Source organism: Diaporthe citri, assembly GCF_014595645.1.
Source record: "Diaporthe citri strain NFHF-8-4 chromosome Unknown scaffold_4, whole genome shotgun sequence".
In the NCBI taxonomy this organism is placed as follows: Eukaryota; Fungi; Ascomycota; class Sordariomycetes; order Diaporthales; family Diaporthaceae; genus Diaporthe; species Diaporthe citri.
The window spans coordinates 5,661,707-5,682,163 of record NW_025064849.1 but is presented as its reverse complement, the minus strand read 5'-3'; the positions used below and the strand labels follow the sequence as shown (position 1 = coordinate 5,682,163).

At 44.1% G+C, this 20,457-nt stretch overlaps 4 protein-coding genes across 4 annotated transcripts; 1 reads left to right on the top strand and 3 right to left on the bottom strand.

Annotated features, from left to right (window-relative positions):
- Positions 1-915: 915 nt before the first annotated feature.
- Positions 916-1,906, bottom strand: INS49_010646 (uncharacterized protein; the record flags this gene model as incomplete). Its single annotated transcript, XM_043171371.1, has 2 exons — positions 916-1,670; positions 1,744-1,906. The coding sequence occupies 2 exons, from the start codon at positions 1,904-1,906 to the stop codon at positions 916-918; spliced, it is 918 nt and encodes a 305-aa protein (XP_043025936.1).
- A 320-nt stretch (positions 1,907-2,226) lies between these two features.
- Positions 2,227-3,364, bottom strand: INS49_010645 (uncharacterized protein; the record flags this gene model as incomplete). The annotated part of the gene is made up of 2 exons (XM_043171370.1): positions 2,227-2,257; positions 2,313-3,364. Coding segments are annotated over 2 exons (1,083 nt in total), but the record flags the coding sequence as incomplete, so codon positions are not given.
- Positions 3,365-5,564: 2,200 nt separating this feature from the next.
- INS49_010644 (uncharacterized protein) lies at positions 5,565-7,026 on the top strand (the record flags this gene model as incomplete). Its single annotated transcript, XM_043171369.1, has 5 exons — positions 5,565-5,772; positions 5,853-6,239; positions 6,316-6,772; positions 6,844-6,935; positions 6,998-7,026. 5 exons carry the CDS (start codon positions 5,565-5,567, stop codon positions 7,024-7,026), a joined length of 1,173 nt encoding a protein of 390 aa, XP_043025934.1.
- A 7,142-nt stretch (positions 7,027-14,168) lies between these two features.
- Positions 14,169-16,629, bottom strand: INS49_010643 (uncharacterized protein; the record flags this gene model as incomplete). The annotated part of the gene is made up of 6 exons (XM_043171368.1): positions 14,169-14,980; positions 15,098-15,239; positions 15,426-15,531; positions 15,713-15,999; positions 16,045-16,213; positions 16,373-16,629. The coding sequence occupies 6 exons, from the start codon at positions 16,627-16,629 to the stop codon at positions 14,169-14,171; spliced, it is 1,773 nt and encodes a 590-aa protein (XP_043025933.1).
- Positions 16,630-20,457: the final 3,828 nt, after the last annotated feature.

Sequence of the window (20,457 nt, the reverse complement as noted above, 5' to 3'; positions counted from 1 at the left end):
GCAAACGCGGCCCCAGGGTATTTTCCCTCGGGGCTACGTGCCCTTTTTCCGTTATCAGGGAGGGGAAGGGGGGGATTCTGGGTAATTCCATGCGAACAGCACGGCTATTGCTTGTGCGCTGCCTGCAACTGTGTCTTCGTCGCGTGTGTCCTGCTTTGGAGGACGCGGTAGAGGGTGGCGGTCCCAAAATCGAACGCAGGGAAACCAGGGCGTGATTCTCCCAAGACATTGGGCGGGTCAGAGCTGGCAGGGTACTTGTTACTGGTGTAGTCAACTCGATGCTCCTCAAGGCATGGTCTGAGTTTGTGAAAAGAAGATTTAAATTGTCGCTCGCTTTGAAGTGATTATGGTATCGTCGCTCTATGAAATGCTAGAGAGGAAAGCATAGATGTCGTGATAAGATCTCACGAGTCCTCCGCCCGTCGCACTTTAACCACCAAGGGGGAAGGAACTGCCTGCTGCTAGGTTTGAACGCAGGAAGGTCCTGTAAGGAAAACTGCGGGCAGCATAGCAAGGAGTAAGCCATTGATGAGGGCGCCAACGGCGGTGGTGTCGACGGCCACCCTTTTGTCCTCGATTCCTGGCCCTCCCTTCTGTTCCTCCAAGGGATACTCTGCCTCCTACCCCTTCCAACTAGCGTTCGTGACCTGCGAAGTAGATGTACTTGGGCCGGCGGGATGATTGTTCGCGGGCAGCAGCGACATCCAAACCGTAGGTCCACCGCGATTGCGTGCATGGCTGACGTCGGCATCACATGTATCCACGCGTTCATGTACGCGGGTCTTGTAGCCTGGCAGCGCGATCACCTCCACAGGCACAGCCGCGTCGCGGACGAAGAATCAGAATTTCAGGTCTGACTTGGCACCCTAAATGCACTTGCTTGACACCAAGGCTGGACGAGTGTCTCCACCGCCTTCAATTATCCAGGCCGAAAAGTCCCTTGGCGACGCCCCAGGCCCACTCAGCCTCTGAGTCCACCTCCCTCAGGTCGTCAATCCATTCCACGCCCAGCCTGACCGTCTCGCGTGCGTTGGCCTCGAAGCTCGGCCCGCAGATGCCGCTGGCCCTGATCCGCGCGAGGATGGGCACTTTCTCGCTCAGGTGCAAGATGACAAGCGCCCCGAGGATGTTCTGCGTCCAGAAGAACAGGCACGGGATGAGCAGCTTCCGCGTGCAGGCCGGGGACATGGTGATTGGCCACATGAGGCACGTATTGAGGCAGTTTGCAACCCCTTCCGCATCCTCATTGTTCATCTGGTCCGGGTGGTGAAGCGCCTTGTACAGGAACGGCCTGTAGAGTAGGAGTCTCGTGGTATAGTAGCGCGTGCGGAGCAGAGCGACCTGAGTGTCCATGGCGTAGGGGTAAGCCACCGGGTGGCTGTTGAGGTTGGGTGTAAATGTGACAGACGTAACAGATGTGACAGGCGGTGTCGCAGTGGGAAGAGCTGGCGACGGCGCCGTCACGGGAGTGGGCGTTTGATACACTGGGGTGCCGTACACATCATGGCTGGATGGCAGAAAGGCCCCATGGTCTCGTTCAACCCAGCGAAGGTGCAGGGGCAGCAACTCTCGCCATTGATCGAGTTGCATGACAAGTGGCTTGATAGCGCCGGGGATGGCCGGCGCAGGGGACGCGGACGACGAGACGGAGGACGCTGGCGAGCTCGATACTACGGAGGTCAGCCCCATCAAAGAACGAAGTATTCCCGGCATAAGACGAGAGAAAGTGCTTGACGTTCTTACCACTGCTAAGGACATTGTTGAAGTCCGCCGAGAGTCGACGCAGCACGATTTGTGATGCAAAGTGCTCTTGGAAGTGGCTGGTATAGTCCTCTTGCGAGACTGGGCCTCCAAAGTCTGGCACTCGAACCAAGGTCTCGTACTTGTCCAATCCACTCAATGGCATTCCTAACTCCAGGTTGAAGCAGCTACATAATGTGAGTCGATTGAGCGCAATTAGATGGGTGAGAGGGACTGACGTCTCCATTATCGAGCAGTGCCAAAACGCTCTCCTGATGATGTCCCCGCGCGTCGACGTGAGTTCCCCGGGATTGCTGTTCTCTCAGTAAGCCATCACGACTGCTATCCCAGCCCCGACCATAATGGGGGACATACCTTGAGATCAAAGCTAGACAGGCTGACGAAGCAGAAGTTGTCATTCGCCAAAAGTCCTACTCATCGTCAATATACCGCTCCACGGATATCAGAGGAAAGCGGGTCCCTCACCATATGTCGAGAGCACGTCTCATAGTAGATCCTATTCAAAATTAGAGAGAGTCCAGCTCGCTCTACGGAAACCGGAGGGAGTTTACCCTGCAAGAGCAAATACTTGGACATTTTCCAAGCTACACTCAGTCAGACTGAAGCCCATCCGTCTCCGTGCCTCGTTGAAGAACACCAGACCAGGATGCTGTGCTGCGGTGCGTCCTTTTGTGCCTCCGGGATGCGAGTAGGCGTCAATGGCAACCTCGCCTAAAGCAAAGATGAGATATGTCAATGTTGACTGGATACTGTCGTCAAAGACGAGACCATTTGTCAACATTGCTGGCAGAGTTTTGGATATGAATGCCTGGCGGTCAACAATAGGATGCAGTAGGTTGAAGGTATCGAAGAAAGCTTTGGTGAGGACCTGAACTGAGTCCCAGGTCAAGCTATTCAATACCTGAGTGGAAGACGGAGAACCGGCCACAGATGGGGACTCAAGATTCGACGCAGCTCGACCGCGTCTTGGCCCGCTCGTGGCCAGTGGTAACGACGGTCCCACTCTCTGCTGGATGGGAATGCCGTCTTGCTCGATCAAGGAACCTTGGTCATGGCCCGGCACACTTGGGAGGACAACCTTGAGTAACTCCTGGACGGCAGGCCAGCCAAGCATTGCGCGCACTGAAGAGACATAATTGTAGTTCGCGCCATTCCCGGACGACAGCATGGCGTCTGAGGGCGGCGCAGGGACAAAGGCGCTGCTGCTGCTGACGCTTGCGACGCTCCCACGGACGCTTCCCATGGGCGCTGGTGTCTGCACAAACGCATCGCCAGAAATCGAGGATTGAAAGTTGGCTGCCAGGCCTTGGGCAGTCAAGTTGTCTATCTTACCCTCAAGGGACTTGATGCGCTCCAGAATCTCAACGAGAGTTTTGTCCTTTTTCGTTGGCTGGGGCTCTCGGTAGCGGCAGTCCAACTTGAACTTGACGCATGTGCCACACTTGGGCCTCTGTTCGTCACATTTTTGCTTCCTTGACCGACAGGTATCGCAGGCTTGCGCGGCAATGGCTCCTCGCTGCGTTCGTGACAATGCGCCACTGGTCCCCGTGGCCTGGGGACTTGGAGGTCGTGAGCCAGACCCGGCTTGAGATTCCCCCTCCATACCTGGCTCGTCAGCCACTCACCGGACCAATCCCCGGGGTATCTTGAGTGGTCAGCTGCTTGAGATTCGCGAGATATCTGATGGGCTGATCGAGCGCGAGTGAGACATCCGCGCTGCCGCCGGTGATAAGTACTGCGAGTAAGAATGATTGGGCGCGAGATCGACAAGGCACGATTCACGGCTCGAGCCGGCCGCTGGACGGTAAGCTTGTGGCCAGGCAGAGAAGGGTGCGGCCTGTCGCAGGCCGGGATCGCGTTGTCTAGTCGAGGCCCGTAGTTTATGCGCGATTTGCGAGCGCTGTGGGAATTGAGGAAGCCAGTGATGGCGGTACAGAGCGTTGTGTGTTGGAGCGGGAGTCGGATCACATAGCTCAGGTCAATGCCTTATGATGCACGAGATAAGAGTCAATTGTCCAGACAGGAAAGGAGTAGCACAGGCGGAAGAGGTCATCAAGAGACAGGGGTAAATTGAAATTCCGTATTCCAGACGACGTAGGCATGCGTGGAGGGTGCAGCGCGACGGAGGAGGTGATCCCTGAATTCCTTGCTTTCTGTGTGGACCTACGTCATAAGGCTGCTGCACGCGGGTCGGAGTATTATTGCGCACTGGCCGAGGAAGACTCATGAAAAGGGAAGATAGGGATAGGGGGGTCGCGCCAAACGATGACGAGCCCCCAGGCCAGATTCTGGAGCTACCACAGCAGTGGATGGCTTGTGGCACTCGAGCAGGTCAGTCCAATGGCGACAGAGCCCAACAAGATCCGAATGCACGGCCCTGGGGGGAAACAGCCGTCGGAAGTCGAGAGCGGCAGGATGCGCATCACAGTCCAAGAGATAAAAGTCGGCGAGCTTGTGAACACGTGCAGAGTTGGTGCAGCCTGATGCTCACTCGGTAGGCGGAACGGGACGGCCGAGGACCCGTAAGCGCGCAGCACCAGAAGTCTTGCTCGATGCGTGTTGGCTATTGCTTCTCGCTCAGGTCTGGCCAGGCCACGGGGACGACATCGAGGGATGAGGTCGAACAGGGCGATGATCAACGGGTGAGCCTCACTTGCCAGCCCATTCCCGTTTTCGCAGTTGATCGACAGCAGCACAGCGCCTACCCAAAGGACGCCTTGCACAGAGACTGGCCTTGGCTCGATTTAAGCTCAAGTGACATGTCGACGAGTGGCTCTGTGTACCAGAGTGTTGGATTTCAGCTTCCGGCCCTAGAGCGGGCGGTTGACTAAACTTGGCTTCTCGGATCCGAATCAGACGCCCGTTTTCACAGATGGCGGGAGTAGCCACTGGTGTGCTCGGAGTCGTGCATTTCGAGCTCCCGTGGCTCAATAAAACTCTGGCTCAGCCCCGGCCTGGCCTGGCCTTAGGCTCGGGCTCAGTGGGCTGGAAAGTGACAGCACTTGATGTCGAGTCTCGGTGCCAGGGTGCAGTCCATGTCCGGATCCAGGGTTGGAGGGCCCAGGCCTCGGTCCAGGTGGTGTCGGAAAGGGTGGGACTCATGGTAGAAATACGGATGGCTGGTGGTCAGGCCAGTTGCGTCGGCGTTGGGGGCCAAGGCATTGGCACATTCTGGAGGACTGGCTTGCCTGAACACGTAAGATGCTGCTGGTTTAGAAAGTAAATTGGGAGTTAATGCAGCGGGAGGCTCCTGGAACACGAGGCAGGCTTTATACGATCATCATGTCGTGGCTGTCGGACAAAGTCTGAGGCATGAGAAAGCGGGCATCGCGGAGTCGGAATCGTCGCCGCTATGCAGTACCACCACTTTCTGTCCGTGAGCCTGCAAAGGGTGAGGAGGACAGGGCGAGCTGGATGATGACTCAGCGGTACCGGAGCTGCTGAGCCCGTCCTCCGAGCGACTTGCTAACTTGCCAGAGTCTACCTCCCCTGTCTCTCCGTCGCTCGCCAATCGGCTCTATCCGTAAGTACCCAGGTACCCTCAGCCTGACGCAAGGCAACAGAAGCTTGGGTAAGCTCCGTCGCTCTGCAACGCGGCAAACCGCCTGCACGCAACCAACTGCCTTGACGACTCCATCAACTCATCATCACCACCACCACGTCCACAACCGCCATCTCGCTGTTCCGCTCTCCGACCTTGACCCAGTATCTCTTCGATTTCGACCACGGCGACAACGATAACTCCATCAGGGACGCCTGCCTAACGCCCTTATCCTACACCTCCTCGAAACGCCCTGCCCAACATGTCTGATCCAGAGAGGGCCGACGCCATCACCAAGTACACCGACTCGCTGCTCGAGTCGCGGAACTGGGAGGTCAAGCTGAAGAACCTGCGCCTGGAGATCAAGGATCTGGAGAAGGAGTTCAACAACACAGAGGAGAACATCAAGGCATTACAAAGCGTCGGCCAGATCATCGGCGAGGTTCTGAAGCAGCTCGACGATGAGAGATGTATGCCCGCCCACATCCCACCACGTCCCACTCTCACCTATGATAACGAGCACCAACTGACCTTGCCTCCCCCAATTTAGTCATCGTCAAGGCCTCCTCCGGCCCTCGATACGTTGTCGGCTGCCGTTCCAAGGTCGACAAGGCAAAGATGAAGCAAGGAACCCGTGTCGCGCTCGACATGACAACCCTCACAATCATGCGCATGCTCCCCCGAGAAGTCGACCCCCTAGTCTACAACATGTCCCTCGAGGACCCCGGCCAGGTCAGCTTCGCGGGTATCGGCGGTCTCAACGACCAGATCAGAGAGCTGCGTGAGGTCATCGAGCTGCCCCTCAAGAATCCAGAACTGTTCCTGCGTGTCGGCATCAAGCCACCGAAGGGCGTGCTGCTGTACGGCCCACCAGGAACAGGGAAGACGCTGCTTGCGAGGGCTGTGGCGAGCAGCTTGGAGACAAATTTCCTGAAAGGTGCGCTCGGTCGTCAGACCTCGGACAATATTGGTTCCCGTACTGGAAGCTAACAAAGGCTATGTCTGATCTACAGTTGTCTCCTCCGCCATCGTCGACAAGTACATCGGTGAATCCGCCCGACTGATCCGCGAAATGTTCGGGTACGCCAAGGAACACGAACCCTGCATCATCTTCATGGACGAGATCGACGCCATCGGAGGACGTCGTTTCTCAGAGGGCACATCAGCAGACCGAGAGATCCAGAGAACGCTCATGGAGCTGCTGAACCAGCTCGATGGTTTCGACTACCTGGGCAAGACAAAGATCATCATGGCGACGAACCGGCCCGACACACTCGACCCCGCGCTGCTGCGTGCCGGACGTCTGGACCGCAAGATCGAGATTCCCCTGCCCAACGAGGCCGGCAGGCTCGAGGTCTTGAAGATCCATGCCAGCAGCGTGGTCACAGAGGGAGAAATTGACTTTGAGAGCGTGGTCAAGATGAGCGACGGGCTGAACGGTGCTGATCTGCGGAACGTGGTTACAGAGGCGTAAGTACCAGATTCCTTGAACACTCTTCGTTTCCCGTTGCTATGAAGAGTGAGGGCTAACACTGTTCCAGAGGTCTGTTTGCGATCAAGGACTACCGAGACGCCGTGAACCAGGACGACTTCAACAAGGCCGTTCGAAAGGTCGCGGAGTCCAAGAAGCTGGGTCAGTCATCTTCCTCTATTCTACTGCTTTTGGTACACCAGCTAACGCCGCAAAAAAAAAAGAGGGTAAATTGGAGTACAATAAGCTCTAATTTTGAGGTTGGGGACATGATTATACCTGCATCGAAACCATGGAAAGGATGGTGTTGATAGAGATGGGGCACGTGGGAGCTCCTCCCCCAATTTGGACGGGTTGTTTCTAGCTAGCCAAGTACTGAGCATTGCTAGAGAATCACGACACGTCCCACATACCATCACACTCATTTTCATATTGAAGTGCAAAGTCTGCGATCCGACAGTGAGCAAGTGTTTATTGAGGGTGGCCATAACAGTTCACTCGTTGATTTCTGAGGCACTTCATTTCTGAACTACATCAACATTTGTCTAGCGAGCCACACCTGCCGTGTTCCTTATTCTCGACATCGCCCCAGCAATACTTCAAGCCCCGACCCTAGGAGCCCCTTGATCTGGCACACCAAAAATGACACGAGGCTACAGGAGCAAAACCTCGGTAGAATGGTGAGACGACTAGCGAATGTGCCGGAGCCCAAACATATTCACCTCAAAACCAACCGCTGATTTTGGACGACGTTCAAAGCAGTGACTATTTCGTACGGCGACGCTTTGTGGAAAGGCGTCTAGGCTTTCCGTAACTGGCATCACTGTCCCCGCTCAGGCAATCATCATCCTCATCTTCATCTTCGTCGCTGTAGACCTCCACCTGCTTCTTTGTGAGGCCTTCTTCCGCTCAATTTTTCCCAGGGGTACCTGAACGTCGGCTTCGCTGGCTGTGAAACTGTGACCACTGAGGAGATGTTGCGAAGTGTCCCCGCGGTGAAGACGCCGCCCACCTTGCACGTTGGCATCGGGCAGCGGAATTCTGTCTTGGCGCGAACTGCCTTCTTGCGTGGTATGATTGCCTCAATCTCTTTTAGTGTTTTCTTGTGTACACTCCTCAGGTGTGTGGATCCGTAGATAGCGGGCAGGCAGCTGCTTACATAAGCAGCGTTGCAGCTCAAAACACTAGAGGCACTGCCCTTTAAGCGTAATTAACAACTAAGCAACCTATACACCTATACTATATAATTTATAGCATCCCTTATAATTATTATAATGCTATTTAATAAGTTAGGTATATAAAGAAGTATAAAAATAATTATTTTTATTAAAAAAACCTTATTAAAGCATTTATTTAATAAAAATTATAATTATAAACCTTTGCATTATTAATTAATAGCTTTTCTTAAAGGTAATAACCTTTTAAGCAATCAAAACCCATTAAACTACCATTACTAACCTTATTTCTTATTAGCGATTTACTTTTAAAAAGCAATTTTATTAATTAATTTATATAATAATAACATTTATGCTAAAGTTATTATTTATAAATAAATATTTATAAAGTTAATTAAAAGTTATAATAATAAACATTATAATACTTTTTATTAGCAATTAATAAATAAGCTATAAGGTAAATAATTATTAAATAAGTATTAATAATAAGAGATTTATTAGTTTAGCATTGTTTTTATTAATTTTTTTTTTCTTTAATTGCTATTATTTTTACTTTGCTTTAATATAATTTCTTTTCCTTCTTTTAATATCACGGTTATTTATATAAGTAATTATGGCATTATAATTACTTTTATATATAATTATATTAATTAATTTATAAAGAAAGTTATTATAAAGTAAAATGATATATAAATTGCTTTTACTGCTTTTATAAATAACCTTAAAGTTATTAATAATAAGTTTAATAAATAGCTAAAGAATTTTTAAAAATAATTAAAGATTATTAATAATAAGGTAAATTAATATAATAATATCTTTTATACTTAGCTTTAAAGTATTTTTACCTTTATTATTAAAAGTTAATTATATTCTTAAAGATAAAATAAGAGCATAAGATCCTTAAACTTATATTTTTATAATAATAATATTATCTTTACTTTTAAGCTTATAAATTATTATAATAATAATAAACTTAATCTTTACTTTGCTAATAATATTTAAATAAATTATTTTTATATTTTAATTAATTTTTAACTTAAGAAAGTTTTTTTAATAATTATCCTGCTTAATAAATATTTTTACTTAAAAGCTTTTATAAAAAGAAAAGTTTTTATTTTAAAGAAATTTTGCCTTAATATAATTAATATTATAATCCTTAATAAGTTAAAGAAGATATAAATTCTATTATAAGTAATAATAATACCTTATAAAATATGATTATTTAAAGTAATTACGAAACTTTTTAACAACTTTTTTAATATTACTTAATAAATTATAAATAATTAATTAATTTAATTATTCCTTATTAAAGCTATTATTTAAATTTTTAATAAGTATAATGCCTTTTACTTAATAATAATAATATTTTTTACTTTGCTTTCTTTTAAAAATAAGTTATATATTAACTTTGTTTAAAGAGTTTATAATACTTATTATAAGCTATTAAAAATTTAATAAAATATTTTTTTAATTTAATTAATACTATTAAATAAGAGTTTTATTAATTAATCTAGCATTTTTATTAAAATTCTTAATAAGGTTTAAATAATAATTATCCTTATAATAATTAAAGAAGTTATTTAGCAAGCTAAGATATATATTAATAAGATAATAAAGTAAAGCATTTATGCTAACTTATAAATAATTATTTAGCTACATAGCAATTTAACTTTTTTTTATAATTTATAAGTTAGCCTAGCTATAGCTAATAAGCTTAAAATAGCTTAAATTAAACTTATTAACGTTATAATTATATAAACTATTATTTCTAATCCTTAAATTAATAAGCGTATAGTTTATATAATTAAATAGCAAGATGGCAACCCTGCTTATATTAATGTAGTTAATAAGAAAGATAATATATACTTTAATTATGGCAAGCAAGGCTATTAAGCAAAAGATTGCTATTTTAAGCCTAATTAATTTAAGGCCTTTATAACACTTAATAATAGCCGCCCTATTATACTTAAGGGTACTTTATATAAAGATAATAAGCGCATTAACTTAGCTTCCTGCCTATATAATATAATTTCCTTTTAATATAATAAGAAGCTCCGTTCTTAGCCTTTATTTAGCTATAAAAATACTTATATTTATATTATTAATTAAGATTTAAATAATAAAGATAAGGAGCATTATAATTTAGCTGCTTAATTTAATAATAATAATAATATTAATAAGCTGCTTAATGGCATTTTTAATAAATTAAATTATAAGAACTAAAATAGCTAAAGTACTTACTTTATAAAAATAAATATTAATAATTAATCGCTATTTATTTATAATAAACTAGCTTATAAGGGTATTAATATCCCTTATAATGTTTTTTAGGCTAGCCTTTTTAATAATTATAAGTTTAATACCTTCTTTAATTATGGTTTCGCTGCTTATTATTATTTTAAATCTTTAGCAATATAGCTTGCCTTATATAATTCTTCTTGCTTTATTTATATAGGAAACGTTAAAAGCAGGAGCCTTTGCATTATTAAAGAAATTCTTATAATAACCCATTTTATTATAAAAATTAGCCTTATAAGTTAATTTACTATTTCTTATAAAGTTATTCCTAATAATACCTTCTTAGCAAAGCTAACGCTTAAGAAGATAATCTTTTATTAATAAATAATTTATTATACTTTACAAAATATTATTTGCTTATTTACATTTCCTTATTAATTAAAACTAATCTTATTTATTTATTAATACTTAACGTACTTAGTAAAGGAAACGGCCTTTCTAACTATAAATACTTAGCCTCCTGCCCTTAAATAGCATTTAAATACTCCTATAAATAACCCTTAAGTTTAACGCTACCTTAAAGAATATTATGCTAAGTTTCCCAAACTATTTAACTTAAAAAAGCATTAAGTAAACCTTTTGGCAAAAACTAAGTATTATATTAATATTAGCAATAACCTATTATTGTATTAGCCCCTTTAGTGATTTAATCCAATATAGAAATAAGCTATTTATAACTTTATTAAGGCATATAAAGGAATATTAATTAAGAAGAGCAAGAGCCTCTTAGCATTAACCTTATATTTAATCCTAAAGAAACCTATTCCCCTAAGCTAAAATACACTTAAACTATAATAAATAATTTAACGTTTTTATTATAATTATTAAAAGCTTAATAAGCATATTAAAAAGCATGCATATTTTATGCTTAATATAATGAATTAAATTTAGTATATAGTGGGTTATAAATATTATATTTTTATTAACTTAAAGAATAATTTTTAATATATTAGCATTTACTATATAAACGTTAAGAAAACGGCATTTATTACCCTCTTTAGCTTATATAAATAGTTAATAATGTCGTTTAGCTTATATAACGCTTTAGCCATTTTTCAAGCTTTTATTAAAAAAGTCTTTTAAAACCTTTAAAATATTATATATAGCCTTTTAAATAATATTGCTATATAGGCAGATTTTATACTATAATTACATAAATATCTGCTTATAATCTTTTAATAATTATATCGCTATAGTCTTATTTTTAATACTTAAAAAACCTTCTTTTTTATTTATAAGGGTATATTTCTAGGCTTTCTTATCTTAAAAGAAGGCATTATAATAAATTTAATAAAGATTATGGCTATTTATAATTAGCCTATGCTAATTATAATTATAAAAGTTTAAGGCTTTATTAATGCCGCTAAGTATTTTTAAAACTTAATATAAGCATACTTTAAGAAGATCAACGCTTTAATTAATTATATTAATAGTTTTAAAGGTTAGCTAATTACTCTATTAAAAACGGCATAGCGGTAATGGCAAGATATTTATAATGCTATTACTACTCTTTTAATTATTAAAACTTTTAATTAGCGACTTCCTTTTATATTAAAGATAAATACTAGCTAAAGCTTTATAAGCGCTACCTTTTTCCAGCTATATTTATATAAAATTAAGTTTATTTTGCACTTAGTTTTATACTTCTTAAAGAAGTTAATAAATATATAAACTTAATACTTTACTTAAAAGCAAGAACTTCTTAGCATATTATTAATACTTTAATATTAATTTTATTAAATTCAGGATATAAAGATTATTATCCTTATAAATTATAAATCCCTTAAAACCCTTAATATAAAGGCTAATTAATTGCTAAGGATTATGCATTTTTTTAATGCTATTAAATATTATAGCATTTATATTATATATTATATTAATAAGACCAATATTTTTATTAATTACCTTTTTAAGCTACCTAAAGATATAATCTTTAAATTTACTTTGCTTATTTTTAAGCGAAAAAAGGGGAGGGATTTGCTTAAGTAAATTTAGCACCCTTATAAGCTTAATTAAATAAATTTATAAGTAATTTTTAAATACCTTTAAAAAGAAATTAATCTCCCCCTTGCTATTAACCTAAAATAAGTAAAAAAGTACTTTATAATTATTTAAAGATAATTATATAAGATTTATATATATAAATAATAACTTAATAATCCTTTTTATAATATTAATATTGCTTTAAAGGCAATACTCTTTTTATTAATTTTAAAGTATAATAACCTGCTTATAGTTATAAAGAAGCTATACTTAGCATATAGTTATTTAATAATTAGCAATACCCTTTAAAAGGTATTAAAGGAGTATTAATACCTTAAGATTACTTTCGCTATTTAGTAAGTTATTATTAAATATGCATAGTATTAGCTAATAAAGATACTTAACTTAATATTGCTTAACCTTAACTTTATTATGCTATTAGCTTTATTAATAAGATATGTTATTAACTTTATATTAATTAATAGCGTATTAATTTTAATAGCTATTAAATATATTATTAAATAAGTTAAGGCAAAGGTTATATTAAATTAATGATTTAAGAATACTTTCCTATTGCTAAATAAGATTATTAATATTTTTAGTATATTTAATAAATAAATTTTTAATAATATTAATTACTTTGCTAATAAGGCTGCCTTAGCTTAATATTATTAATATAAATTAAAGCTATATTTAGTTATATTAATTAAGCTAAGAGGCAATAATAAAGTTAAAAAGGCTAATAAAGACTTAAAGCATATAATCTTATAAGAATAGTTAGCTAACTTAAATTAAGATATTTAGGCTTTAATATAGCAAGCAGTTATGCTATATAATTAAATTTTAAAGTTAAGCAAGTATAGCCCTTATTTCCTTTTCCTTAATATATTATTACTTTTAAGGCGTAAACCTTATATTGCCTATATATAAAAACTTATAAAGTAAGAAAATAATAACTTTGCAAAGTAATTAATTAAGGAATATAAGGCCTTATTAGTATAGAATTATGTTATAAGGCTAAAAGCCTTTTATAATTAAATTTAGGCATTTCTTTAAGAAAGCAAGGCATTATTATATATATTTACTTTTAGTAATTAGGTTTTATAAGTACGTTAATATGCTTATAAGCATAAGCTTTATTATAATAATTCCTAGGCTATTATTATTTATTATATTAGCAATACCTATACTTTTTACAGCCTTAACGGTATTATATTTAAGAATATATATAATGGCATAAACCTTTTCTTAGCATATATTATGGATAATTACCTTATTAAAAGCTTATAATATATTAATAAAATAATGCTTTAGCGTAATTATAATTAAATTGCTTAATTAATATAACTTAACTAAGAATAAAAAGCAGCGGCTTGCTAATTATTATTAGCTGCTTGTTAATATTTTATTAATTTAACTAAATACCTTGTTTTTAAGCAATTTGCGTCTTTTTTACTTAATTAATTAAAAAGAAAAATAAAAAAGGAAATTAGCTAAATTAAGAGTTAAACCTAAAATTCTCTTATTTAAAGAGCTATCTTTTAAAGGTTGCCGTTTTTTTAGTAAATTTTTGCAAAAGCAGTTAAATTAAAAGGCAAACTATTAAGATAAGTAAAAGTGCATTATTATTACGTTATCTTGCTATTTATTATAATAATAGGAAGGAATAATTATTTAATAAGGGCATAAACTAAATATTAAGCATATATCCTACTCTTCCTTATTAAAGGATATAATTTATATAATAAAACTAAGGATAGTTTATTTAGGGAAGGGGATAATATAAATCTATAAATAGCGGGTAGATAGCTGCTTACATAAGCAGCATTATAGCTTAAAATATTAGAGGCACTGCCCTTTAAGCATAATTAGCAATTAAGCAACCTATATACTTATATTATATAGTTTACAGCGTCCCTCGTGATCGTTGCAGTGCTGTTCAGTGGGTTAGGTGCATAAAGAAGCACAGGTGCAACTTGAAAGCTTTTTTGTCGTTGTAGGCCTCCTGCTTTCCACATTCGTCCTGGTACAGGCACATTGTCGGGTTGTCCAGGTCGTTGTGGAATTTGGTACGGTCATTCGTCAACTCGTACTGCGTGTTGAAAATCACGTCGGGCTTGTCCGGGCACTGAACACAGGGCTTGGGGACGAACTGATGAGCGCTGTGGATGTGGGCCTTCAACGTCGTTTCCTTCGGGTACGACTTTGAGCATCCCTCATAGTGGCAGTGGTAGCGTTCCTCGTTTGCCGTAGCATCCGGATCCACGGTGCAGGCAGCTTCGTGCATTTCTACGACATGCACCCATCGGTTGGAGTAGCCACATTTGCTGCAGAAATACAGGAATGGCTCGGGAGGGTCTCTGCTGTTCCCGGTTGGGACATACATTGACACAACGTCTGGGTCGGAGGAGTCGAAAGATCTTTTCAGCTTGTACACATTGATAGTCGCACACTTGGTGACGAGGGCATTGCCAGTCAGGCGCGTGGGTGTTGTCTGGTCGGCAGAAACTGGCTGCAATTCATCTGCCAGCACTTGCTCGACCTCTTCGTCATTCGCTTCGTCTTGGTCGTCGTCCAAAAGGCCTGAATCCTTGGCCGCCTGACCCTCATTTGATTTCCCTGTCGCACGGCCATCGATCAAGTCGCAAACATAGTCGAGCTCATGCTCGTCTACATTTGCAGATTCCACGTCATCCCAGGCCAGCAGTCGTGGATCGGCGTTGCTGAGGTCTCCCTTGGGCGTAGGTTTGGCTGGAACGGGTGCCGCAGTCAACGAGTCACTGGTTGCGTGGGACCTTTTACCCTCACGGGGACGGGACACAGCTACGCGTCCGGCATCGGCATTCCCCTGACTTTCACTTCACTGACCTAGAGGCTGGGCTTTCCGTTTCGCCGAGGCGGTGACTTTCTTCGCTGGGGCTGCTTTGGCCGGGGCTTCTCTGGCGTTGTTCTGCTCCTCTTTCCAGGCGTCAGTGGCTGCGCGCTTCAACGACTTGCCCGCCTTCATGCGCTGATCCGTGTCAGCCTTGTCCATGCCATGCTCGTCCATCTAAGCATCGATCTCATGGGACGAGAAATTCGAAGACTTGGTGAAAGGCGTGGAGGCGAAACGAGGAGCCAGGCGATCCTCGAACTGCTCTTCGGCCCTCATGTTCCAAATTGACTACTGCAAGGGCCCGACATAGCCCTGAATAACGCCGATATCGAGCGAATCCAGGGTGTGGTTGGCGACGAGTGCCACGGCACGGTCTGCAAATCCGTAGACGGGCTGCCTCAAGTACGCAGCATCACGCAGCGCTCCTCTGTGGATGTCGATGCTGGTCACTTTGTCAAGGATGCCTGCGGCTAGAGCTATCTCTTGGACGGCGTTCCGCACCTGGCTCTGGTGAGCGGGTTTGTCGTAAGCGATGGTCGACGTGCCACGGGCTATCTGGCAGAGGACCGGTGCCTCTGGGTTTGCCCATTCCACGGCATGGAACTTACTTGTAGTTTTTCATGAACTCCTGTGTAACCTTGAGGGTCAGGTTTTGGACGCTGTCCAATGGCTTCTTGCGGTCCTTGATTGACAGCTCCAGGTGTTTGTAACATAGACACTCAAAACCCTCGTACAAGGACGAGCGGGCAACGTCACCCGACCTAGACGAGCAGCTGGCCTGAAGCAGGATGCCAAGGAGCTTCAGCAAAGTGCGGTCCCATGAAAGGCAACCCTCGTTGAGGGCTCGTTCGAGCCACGTCTGTGCCATTTGCTGGATCACCTTGAAGCCGAACCACTGTTTCTTCTGTCATCTGCCGCGGACAAGGAGTTTCTGACTGACCAGCTGACTGAGGTGAACGTTGATCCTTTTCTCGTGATAGGGAGTGTAGTGCTGCGGCAGGTCCTCGTGTCGAAATGTCAGCAGGTCGATGAGAATGCGCCAAACTTTGCGGATGAACGAAAGAGAGGGGACTGTTTTGCCCGAGATGACCGAGATCGACCTCCGGACCCTGGTATCAATGAAGCGGAAGATCTGTTCACCGGAAGGGCACTGAGTTGGACAATGTGCATCAAATATCGGTCAGTCTCTGACGACGTACAGAATAAACAGAGCACGTCACTAGTTCGACAGATGCCACTCGGGAATATCCAGAGAAATAGAAGCTTACTCGTGGTTAATAGTGGTGCAGAACGTGTCCCAGATCGCCATGACACTGTGCTGGACGTCTCTAGTCTTGGGGGCGCCATGGGCATAGGTGAGTTCGCGAGCGTTTTTCTTGCTCAGGGGTCGATCCACGGCTTGGTTTGCAACAATAAGGGCCGAGACCCGCTTTCCGATGTTGGGATTCGATGCGAAGAGGCTTCGATCGTGCTCTTCCACGACATCTTCGAAGTCGGAGGAGTCGATATCGAGACTGGCAGCCATGGTGGCGACTTCCTCTGGATGAAGGTGATGACCACGGCGCGAAGAGAAAAGAAAAGGGGGGCGTCCCCAGCCTGAGTGGTATCGTTGCGGCTGCGGCACAGGCACACGATGCTGAGCCGCTGACCTTTTTGGACGATGTCCGACATGGTTTCGTCAGAGACGGGGACGATGGGTTCAGACGGCTCAAGCGCCACAATGAGATGTTTGGTGCTGGTTACAACCAGGGGGGTTGTAATTGAGGCACCCAATTGCCACGGCGAGGACTCTCTCGGAAGTGATGGCCGACTCTCACGGCGGTCACGTCCCTAATTGGCCCGAGTTAGACGTTTCCGTTTGGGCACATGATTCAAGGAACGGAACATGGACTTGGGTTACCTACTTGAGTGGCCCGGTTTGGACGACGTCTGAGTCGTCAGTGTGTGTGTTTCAGTGAAAATGAGTAACTGATTCCCTAGACGAAGGTTGCCGAAAGGGAAGCTGAAATCGTGGCCCCCGACTGCCAGCCAAAGACAAAGGCTCTCTAGACCCGGTTGCGTTGATCCACGGCCTAGGACGTAGGGATGAGGATGAGAGTGAGTGTTTCGAGTGCCAGGGGAAAGGCTCTCCTCGGAAATAGACCGTACTTCCTTCCTGTCAGAGATGAGACCACACTCCTGTCAAAGCATAGGATGGTGGGTGACCGTCTCTGACTTGGTGCACCTACTTGATCCGGATGACTTTCAGGATGATACACCGTGGTCCAGACGATGAAAATGAATGACATGTCTTGGACGACGGCCTTGATGAAGACGGGGGATAGCTTACAATGAGAATGAGTGATTGATTTGCTCGACGAAGCTGAAAATGAGGCAGCCGATTGCCACTCGGAATGGTACCTCACGGTGGTCACGCCCTTGACTATGCCCCGGGGTCAGACAGCGTTTCTGTTGGCGCCAATGAGGAAAGAGGCAACAACAGACTTGAACTTGGGCACTCACTTGAAGGATGGCACAATCTCAACGACGTCGAGGACGATTGGCCGCGGAAGCAGCCGTCAAGATCGATCCCTTTGATCGGTGCAATGACAGGAGCGCCCGAGGTTCGACGAAGTGAAGTCAACACTGACGAGCCCTGCATTCGATGGGGTGGAAGGGGTCCTGCTGCTGGGATTTCTCCGCTGGCGCACGATGCCTGGAGTAGCTGCAAAATCTGCTTGGACGACGTCCGACGATGACCACGCCGGGACAGAGGCGACGGGGTCAGGCAGGCCGATGCCACGGCGTAGACTTCGAGAGTTTGATTGAATAGGGGTTTGAAAGTGAGGGACTCGGTTGTCACTGGCGCAGCGGCGTGGGGAAGCCCGGTGTCATGAGATGAAGTGTGTGAAAGATGGTGGAGGCGACAGGAACTGAGAGAGAAGAAGCTGGTATCAGTCAAACCAGTCTGCGCAGTGACTGGGCTTCAGGCAGATGCAGTGCTCCTTCCTCTGTCTGTTCATCAAGGAAGGAACCTTGGAAGGTAGCCACCTCGATCGGCACGCACGTCAGCCGGTGCGTCACCCAGAGGCAGGCACGCATGGCTCCTTCCGTCTTTGCTCTGGACACTTGCGCCAAGGTACCCTGTTGGTGTCATGACCCGGAGAAGATAGCAGGCTCATTTTGAGTGTGCGATTTTGGTTCCCGCGTATGCGTGGCCGACACTGTCGGCTTCGAGCACTGAAGGTCTTGAAAGCACTGGCCTTCGCCAACTGGTACGGCGAGAGTGGCTGAGCTGCTGCAGCTACCATGGGAAGGGGCAGCACCATCGTGCAGTCAGTCAACGCTAGTTTTGTAAAAGACGACATATCCAGCCAGCGTTGTGCGAGGCAATAACGCGTGTGTGGTGTCGTGATTTGGGAAGGAGCCCAGCTATGCGGACAGGAGATACACAGGTACAAGGTTGTCTGGCGGGTGACGTCCCTTTGCTTGACACAAGGACTCGGCCGGAGCATGTACCCAGGTACACAATTCAATCACTGAAACCGACGTCTCTTTGGCCTCACAAATGAGTCGTTGATTTGGAGAATGAGCAGCACTCCGATTTTGATAGCCATGGCAGGAATGGGAAATGTAGACGACATGATCGGCCGGCAGATATAATCAGTCATTGATTTGAAGAGCTGCCATTCAAGCTTCGTAGCTTCGGTGCCCCTTATCTCGTAGTTCCGTTCCCTTGTCCGCGCTCCAGACTTGTATTCTGGGGGCTCTCATTCTCGCATATCTGTTTAGCATCGAACTGGATCTCCGGATTCGTATTTTGGAAGCGTCCATTCTCGGATATCGATTCACGGTGGCCGACTTGCCGTCTTGACCATTTGGGAGGGGGGATGTCCCATCTCCACCGTAATGACAATCAGGCCTGGAATGGTTGAGAAGGACTCTCAGATTTATATGGATATTATCATATGGCCTGTGAACAGCCTCAGTAAACTTGAGTATCAAAAGCTTTAATTTGTAGTCTGGCAGTGCTGAGGAGGTATGGTGGTGGTGGTGGTGATTTTTGGTTTTGGGGGAGGGGGGTGGCTCACATATGGTTGTTCAAGAAGCGGATGGCGGGTGGACACTGCCACCCTCCCGACTGTAACCACCCGGGAAATCCCAATTATAAATCACCAGATGATAAAGGTGATGGAGCTGTACATTTATGAATAACATAGACCCAAAATGGCACAAGGTGATGAAATTGATGCTGGGGTACGCTTGTGTCAAAACAGAGCTGTATGTTCCGATTTGACCAGCTGCCATGTTTGAAGATGCCATGACGTCCCCTTCCCTTAAATTCGATCCAAAAACCGCCCAAGCTCTCCGTCTAGCATCGATTTGGATCTGTGTCTGGCTGAAGTAGTCTGGCCCACACTCCTTTACTCAAGAGGCTTCTGAGAAGACCTTAGAGGGCCACCTCATGGCTTAATGGCAGTCTGGTCGGCCGTGCGACCTCTTTCGAAACGAAGACATCTAAACACACTTTTTCCCCCTATGTCGCCTTTTTAGGTCGGCAACGTTCATTGTATTTGTTGCTGCCGGAGTGAAACTTGCATCGGCGGCCGATTGTCCTCGTCCGGCTGGGCTGGATCAACCATTCTTCAGTGGTTGGGGGTTTCTGAAGAGGGGGCGGAAATAAATATCTGCTGGGATTCAGTCAGTCTCGCAAAACGCGATTGGATTTTGGAAACATGAGCCTTTATTTTGTGTCTGGATCACTGAACATGGGCCAACGTGACATTAAAAGGACTCATTCATTATTTATTGCGCACGGCATGTTCTTGTTGCCAGCTGCTTTGGTATTTTCATTCCAGACTGTTTCAAGAGTATTCTTGAGCTCGCTTAGGGGCTCTTCTATGCCACGAGGCTATGATCTCTCGCTACAACATTAGATCCTCCCTACCAATTCAGCTTTGTCCTCTCCTATTTTGCGCCACTAGCCATCGACCATGGGACGAGAAAAGATGTTCTTCTTTCGTAAGGGTACCGAAGTGCCCTATCAGTGACATGTGAAGCAGGTGGCAAATTCTTTAATGGAGCCCGGCAATTATCGAATCCTATTCACCCTATACGCGATAAGTGCGTGCAGTCCAATGGAACCACGGCTGATATGACCAATGACTTCTGCCAGTTTCAATGAGGAAAATGGCGACCCCTTTCGTGTCTTTATGTCTACCATGTGTTCATAATCAAGGGAGTTCTGTTGTACTAAAGGACTCGGTCACAGCTCTTCTTCACTGACCTTCTTCCGAGCCACACCTGCTGGCTCGCTGTGAACAGCGATGTACCTATTGGAATATGAGCCGAGCACCAGTCCGGCCATAATATC